General features: G+C 32.3%; 1 protein-coding gene across 1 annotated transcript in view; it reads left to right on the top strand.

Annotated features, from left to right (window-relative positions):
- The window catches only part of LOC107748512 (zymogen granule membrane protein 16-like), a 48,937-nt gene extending 46,313 nt beyond the window's left edge, over positions 1 to 2,624 (top strand). Inside the window, exons 2-4 of the mRNA XM_016563325.1 lie at positions 1,313 to 1,403; positions 1,710 to 1,845; positions 2,140 to 2,624. Of these exons, the coding sequence (XP_016418811.1) occupies positions 1,349 to 1,403; positions 1,710 to 1,845; positions 2,140 to 2,455 (507 nt within the window). The 5' untranslated portion in view covers positions 1,313 to 1,348 and the 3' untranslated portion in view covers positions 2,456 to 2,624. The remainder of the gene's footprint in view (positions 1 to 1,312; positions 1,404 to 1,709; positions 1,846 to 2,139) is intronic.
- Positions 2,625 to 7,119: the final 4,495 nt, after the last annotated feature.

The following is a 7,119-nucleotide window of genomic DNA, read 5'->3' as shown; positions in this document are numbered from 1 at the left end:
ATATATATATATTTATTGTTATAGATGAGCACTTGTCTATATGCAGTAATCTGTTAGAAGCAGTATGTTAGATTAGCTAATTAATTCATTGGTTGCATTTTAGTCATTGTCATCATAATATCATTATTACACCATTCGATATAAAATCAAATGTGACCCTGGACCACAAAACCATAAGGGTGATTATTATTATTTTGTTTTTTAATTGAGATTTATACATCTGAAAGCTGAATAAATAAGCTATCCATTGATGTATGTATGTTTGATAGGACATAATTTGGCCGAGATGCAACTATTTGAAAATCTGGAATCTGAGGGTGCAAAAAAATCTAAATATTGAGAAAATCTCCTTTAATGTTGTTCAAAGTTCTTAGTTATTTAAATTGGAATTCACAAAAAGGCTTATTGTTTTAAAAGGCAATGCAAATATGACATACTGTATAATACAAATGACAGTTGATTAGAATGCAAATATCAGTCCCATTAATAAGTTTATTGCTGATCTAATTAGGAATTCAGAATCACTGAGATATAAAAAATAGTGGTTCAAATTCTTGTTTTCTGTAAACCGTAACAGACACACAGTTCAGGTGTTTTGAATTATGTTCTGATATTAAAAAGTATCCTTTAAAACTGAAAGTAAAAACTTGTGGTAGCTGTGATTCTGATTATGATGCCAAACATGCCATAGTTCTAAAACATTCCATCTGAGGAGTGTCATGGAAAACTGAAACACAAAGACATATTGTTCTACTAATAACAAAAGTCTGACGAACAGAAAAGTGTACAAGCTGGTTTAGTCAACACACTAGTCTCTTCACCTATCAACCACATACCCGTCTACAGGTAAATAAAATATTAGATCTTTATTCGTATATTTCTTTCTTTTTTGTGTGAATTATATGATTATAACATCTGAAAGCTGAATAAATAAGCTATCCATTGATGTATGTATGTTTGATAGGACATAATTTGGCCGAGATGCAACTATTTGAAAATCTGGAATCTGAGGGTGCAAAAAAATCTAAATATTGAGAAAATCTCCTTTAATGTTGTTCAAATGAAGTTCTTAGCAATGCATATTACTATAATCAAAAATTAAGTGTTGATATATTTACGGTAGGAATTAAAAAATATATATATCTTCATGGAACATGATCTTTACTTAATATCCTAATGATTTTTGGCATAAAAATCAATAATTTTGACTCATACAATGTATTTTGGCTATTACTACAAATATACCCGTGCTACTTATGACTGGTTTTGTGGTCCAGGGTCACAAATACTTAATTTATTATGATTTCCTTAGATTCCTGGAGTGTGCGGCACAGCAATTTATTCCAAAATGTTGCAGTTTTTCCTGATTCTCTCTGCAGTTTATGCCATGGGCATGGCAGCGCGTGAGTATTACACACATTATACAATTGTTCAGCTCAAATAAGTAATCAAATAAGTAAATAAGTAAATATATTAAATATATAAAACATTTTAAAATAAATTAATAGATAAAATATCAATTCTGGCATAATTACAATAATAAGTTAAAAGTCAGGGTCCAAGATAAACAGATACAATGTGAACAAAAGACAGCTTACTTTTTAAGTTTAGGTAACTTCAGCTCTGATGTTCATTTTCTTGAATAATCCTTTAAATAATAGTTGAAATACATGCAAGACAGTTTTAATAGCTATTATTCCTTCTTTCAGCTTTACCTGATCTTTTCTCTTACTCACCTGCTGTTGGGGACGGCAGTGGGATTGAATTTTCCACTGCCAGCGAGGGTCGCATCACTGGCATCAGAGTCTGGGAACACAATAACTACTGGGGCGGATATATCTCTGGGTAAGTTTCCTCAAGCACCACTGGACAGTCCGGATCATCCATATTTTCAAATAACCAAAAAATATAACAATTATGGCTTTGAAAAATTTTGTTAGAAAAGTATATTTAAAAACCTTGTCAAGTAGATATCAGAAGAATTGGAGTGACAAAAAATGTATTCTCATCAATTGATACTAAAAATTATTTATCTCAGGGAAGCATTTGTGATTTAATTTATATAATAGAATTTTAGATTGTACATGTCATTCTTTATGGCATATGCACTATTTGAACATTATTGACATATTTGTTTAGGTTCCAGCTGAGGTACGAGAGTAACTGGACAGCAGAGGTTGGTGTAAATAGTGGCAATCCGATGGAAATGATACTCTACGACAAAGAAGCAATTATTCAGATCTCTGGAAAGTACTACTCTGGTTACATCTATGAGCTTGTGTTTGTCACTAATCAGGGGCGCTTATTTAAAGTGGGACAGTCTAATGGGGCCTCGTTTAACTTCTATCCAACCCAGAAAGGAAATGAGCTGCGTTTTCTCAGTGGTCGACAGAATGGAAGTGGCATCACCTCTATTGGGGCTCATTGGGCCGCAATACGTATTGGGAAACCCTGAAATTATTTTTTTTCTTATATTTAATTTAATGTGACCTTACTAATATACAGAGAAAAATTAATCTTGTACTTGGATATCTTTAATCATTTGATTATATTGTTTTACCCGTACTATGTTCAGGGAGTGTTCTTGTATCTATGTCAATTTGTCTCATTCAGTAAATTGTTAAAATAAATGTATTTAAATGTATTATAAATGCATAAATAAGCAATATTAATATGTACATCCCTTAAATGTATGATATATAGATAAAATAATAAACATACACAGGCTAAGTAACCAGTAGTCAAGTTGAATTTGTGCAAAAACTAGTTTAGCTTATTAAGAGGAAATTGTAGAACATGTAGAAAAAACTGACAATGTCAGGTATTACAGACAGTATCTAGCATTGCCTGTATATTTTACAACATATAACAATATATTTCACTAGGCAATATGATGCCAATATATATCAGGGTAACACATGACACTAAAATAATGAAAACAAAAATGCTAAACTAAATAACATAAAATGCAACACAAAACAATCTAATGTGCATGAATGATAACAGAATAACAAGAAGAAACTAAATTATTTAAATAATTCCAATTTGTGATGTGTCATGCAAGGACTTTTACTGTTTTTATTGTAAATTACTGTTGCCTTTACTGTTTTAATTACTGCTTTAATTACTGTTTTACTGCTGCATTTTACATTTTTGTTTTCTTTTAAAATTCATTCTAACAGTGTTGAGCAAAAAGGTTAATTTAGGAACAGATTACCAAAAACAGAAGACATGGATTAAATATTGTGCATCACTGATGCCATTACCCTTACACCATATCAATATATATTGAAAATATACAGAATAATATACTTTGTATTAAATTAAACTGAATAGGCTAATACATAAGGAATTGCTGCTTTTCATATATTGAAAAGTATACTACTACAATATATATATATATATATATATATATATATATATATATATATATTTGTAAATGATTAGTTCCAGTTCTAATTGGTTTAATTGCTGATTGGTCAATAGCTTTTCTTTTTTTCTCTCTCCACTGAACGAGTACATCACTGCACAACACCCTAACAACCACCTTTAGACATATGTTTGTTAATATTGGAAGAATTAAAAAGACTAACTGTTTAAAGGGGTCCTATTATGCTTTTTCACTTTTTCAACTTTAGTCATTCTGTAATGTTGCTGTTTGAGCATAAAAATATCTGCAAAGTTAAAAAGCTCAAAGTCCACTTCAAATGGAAATATTTTTAAAAATATTATTATATTATCTTTTTAAAAACTACAACGAATGACTCGTTTGGACTACAACGCATATTTTCCGGGATTTGTGATATCACAAATATCGACGAATGGAACGAGACCTGGTTGAACTGCACTAGAGAAGGCAACGAGTGGTATCACTATGTCAGAGACACGCTAGCTTTCAAAAGGCAGACGAACTTAGAGTGGTTACAATCATCCGGGTTTAAATGGCGCTCAAATTGATTTGATTGTGATGCAATCTTTACACTGAAACTCGCAGGCGGCTATGGTAAGGGGCATGACATTTCCCGACTAGGCGCCGAGTGGTGCCAATCACAGCACACACTGGCCCAGCTAACCAATCACAGCACATTTCGTATTTCAGAAGGCGGGCTTTCATTTGATACAGGAACTATTCGAGCCGTTCATGCCAGACTGGGGAGAGAGGTGTTGTAATAATGTAAAATATGTGACAAATAATCTGTTTATCAAACAACCTAGTAAGAGAGCCTGTTCTAGTACACCCCAAAAACAAAATCAAGACTTTGTAAAAGAGCATAATAGGACCCCTTTAATGTATCATTTAATCTATTCCTCAGCATGACATGAAGAAGACATGACATGAACTGTTTGTTAACTATTTTAATGAAGCAAGAATGACTCCTGCTGGCGTTATATATGCTTCATTCACTTTTAATTTTGAGGTTACACCCCTCCCCTCTCTTCTCAAACCTAGAGATTGGCAGAAGTGCTGATAGATAAGTAGATGTATGTGTGTGAGGAAGTATCATATATTGTGTGTAAAAAAATAGATACACTGTAATAAAATATCATACAATATCGGAATATAAATGTATATGTACTGAGCATATATTGTCAAAATATATATTTAAATATTATATAAAAAATATACTGAAATATTTTCAGTAAACACTTTTTTTCTTATACACTGCCTGTATATAGCCTGAAAGATCCCTTTCCATGTCAAAGTGATAGATCGGTCTGCGTTTTCTCTACATCATGGTCAGTCATCTGCAGATACTGAGATCTTCATAGATTTGAACTAATCCACAATTTCTTATGGGCAGTTTCCTTTATTTGGAGTGATTCTGATTCTCGTGATACTGTTACAATCTATCTGCAGTCTAATTTGTTACTTTTTGCACACTGTCTATTTATTTATTTATTGACCTATTTATTTATTTTGATAATAAAACATTATAGTTTTTTTTATACTTACCCATACTTACCTGGTGTATTTACCTGGATTCACAGTACTTACCTAGTGTCCCCAGGTGAAAAAGAAATATATTTAAATTGTGCTTTTTCCGACATACATACTATATTTAAATTATACTATACTAAGTGCATATTAAATGTATTATTTTGAAACAACTTTAAGTATATTAAGTGTATTTCAAGATATGTTTAAGTTGAATTTTAATCTATTTGTAATATATTTAATATATTGTGTGTTTAGCATATTCCTTAAAAGTGTAACTAAAAATATATTTATTAACATAGTATTTCTACTATACTTTTTAGAAATATACTAATAGTGTGCTTGTGTTTAGCATATTCCACAAAAGTGTAACTAAGCATATATTTATTACCAAAGTATTTCTAGTATACTTTTTATAAATACATTAAAAGTATGCTTCTGTTTAGCATATTTCTTAGAAGTATAACTAAGCATATATTTAATACAAAAGTACTTCTAGTATACTTTTTAGAAATATATTAAAATGCAATTCAATATATTTTTATTGCACTTCAAATAAGCATGTTGGGAATACAAATGTATTATAAACATACTACTTGAATTTCAAGTATATTTTTAATACATTTAATACTACGTCTTTTTCACCTGGGTCTCCATACTTATATTTATACTTATACTTATAAACAAAGTAGAACATTGGTTGGGAAATGAGCTGGTGTTCCAGTTGACCAAGCAAAGGCGGTACACTTTTAGACTGGAGCTGACAGACTTGGATGGCAAACTGGCCTTCTCTCAGTACAAGTTTTGCCTTGGTAGTAAATAAAACTACAAGTAGAGAGTTAAGTAGATTTACTAAAATTTAAACTCATGACAAACTCTAATGCATGCTAGAGAGCTCTCACTGTTTTTGCAGATACTATTGAAACCCAGCTTTTCTGTGCTACTCAATCAAACCCAGTCACACCCTCTGTCAGACATACAGAGACATCAGAACAAATATTTGTACATTCAGGTTGGCTTTAGTGCTGTCTTTAGTCATCAAAATATTTTCGTCTCATCACAGTCAATTGTTCCAAGAAGGCATGTGCATTAGTGAACATAAAATACATTCTTTAAGAGTGCAAATGCCTTTTTTTTTTACGGGAAGCTACGGGGCAAAATTCCCAGAATTCATCTAGTGTCTCAAAAATGCAGATTATGCAGTTTTTTACACTGATATTATTAGAGCATGCTGTACAATAGCGCTTTTAATACCCTCTCAAAGTTTGAGATTATAAATAACTTCTTTGTCAGAAGGAGTGTGTATCAAGATGCATTTTTAAAAGTTGTGGCCTGTGTGCAAAAGATGTGCTCTCACAATTTTTCTGCATCAGTCAGGTGTATTAATATTTTTCAGCAGCTCACACCATGCACCACTTTAAGATGCCTTTTAAGTGTCCTTTAATTTCATTCTGTTGACTGTGCACCACTGAACTATTTTTGATTACCCCATAAATGTTTTTTAAAAGAGATGGGCTCAATACTGTGCCCATCGTACTCATACTCATAAAAATGCTCCGATACCAAACGTCGATACAGTGTGTGAACAGTAGGGGTGGAAATTGCAGGGTACCTCACGATACGATATGAATCATGATACATGGCTCACGATAACGATACTATCACGATACAGCAATTCTGCGATAATCGATATATTGCTAGACAATTATATAATGAATCATCACGATATCGGTCTAACTATGAAAACAAAATGCCTGTGAAAAGGTTAAGTGCAAGTTTTCTCTCTTTATTCAAGCCCAAACTGTTAGAAAACAGCACAAAAGTTCTGTAAATCAAATTTAACATGCTAAGTAAATTAATCATTTTATTCTTGGATATATATATATAATCCTGGTACATTTCAACATTTACCTGGAGTGCTTTCTCAACCTTTCCTCCCCTCCATCATAAAAACGGAGCCCCACACACATGACATGCAGGGAAAAAATAGTTCACATCGCCTCTTTTGCGCACTCAAGTTCGTTATTTAAAATGTAGACGCGCGGCAAGCACACACACTGCACACTTCTGCGCCGCATTACGGCTCTGATGAGGTTTTGTTTCGTCGTCTATGCCATAGGTGCAGATTTATGTTTCTGCCGGTCGGTGCCCACTGCCCACTGCATAACGCGCACTTGTAATAT

The sequence above is a fragment of the Sinocyclocheilus rhinocerous genome, unplaced genomic scaffold (genome assembly GCF_001515625.1).
Source record: "Sinocyclocheilus rhinocerous isolate Xijiao unplaced genomic scaffold, SAMN03320098_v1.1 scaffold491, whole genome shotgun sequence".
NCBI classification, from domain to species: domain Eukaryota; kingdom Metazoa; phylum Chordata; class Actinopteri; order Cypriniformes; family Cyprinidae; genus Sinocyclocheilus; species Sinocyclocheilus rhinocerous.
This window is presented reverse-complemented; position numbering and strand designations above follow the sequence as displayed.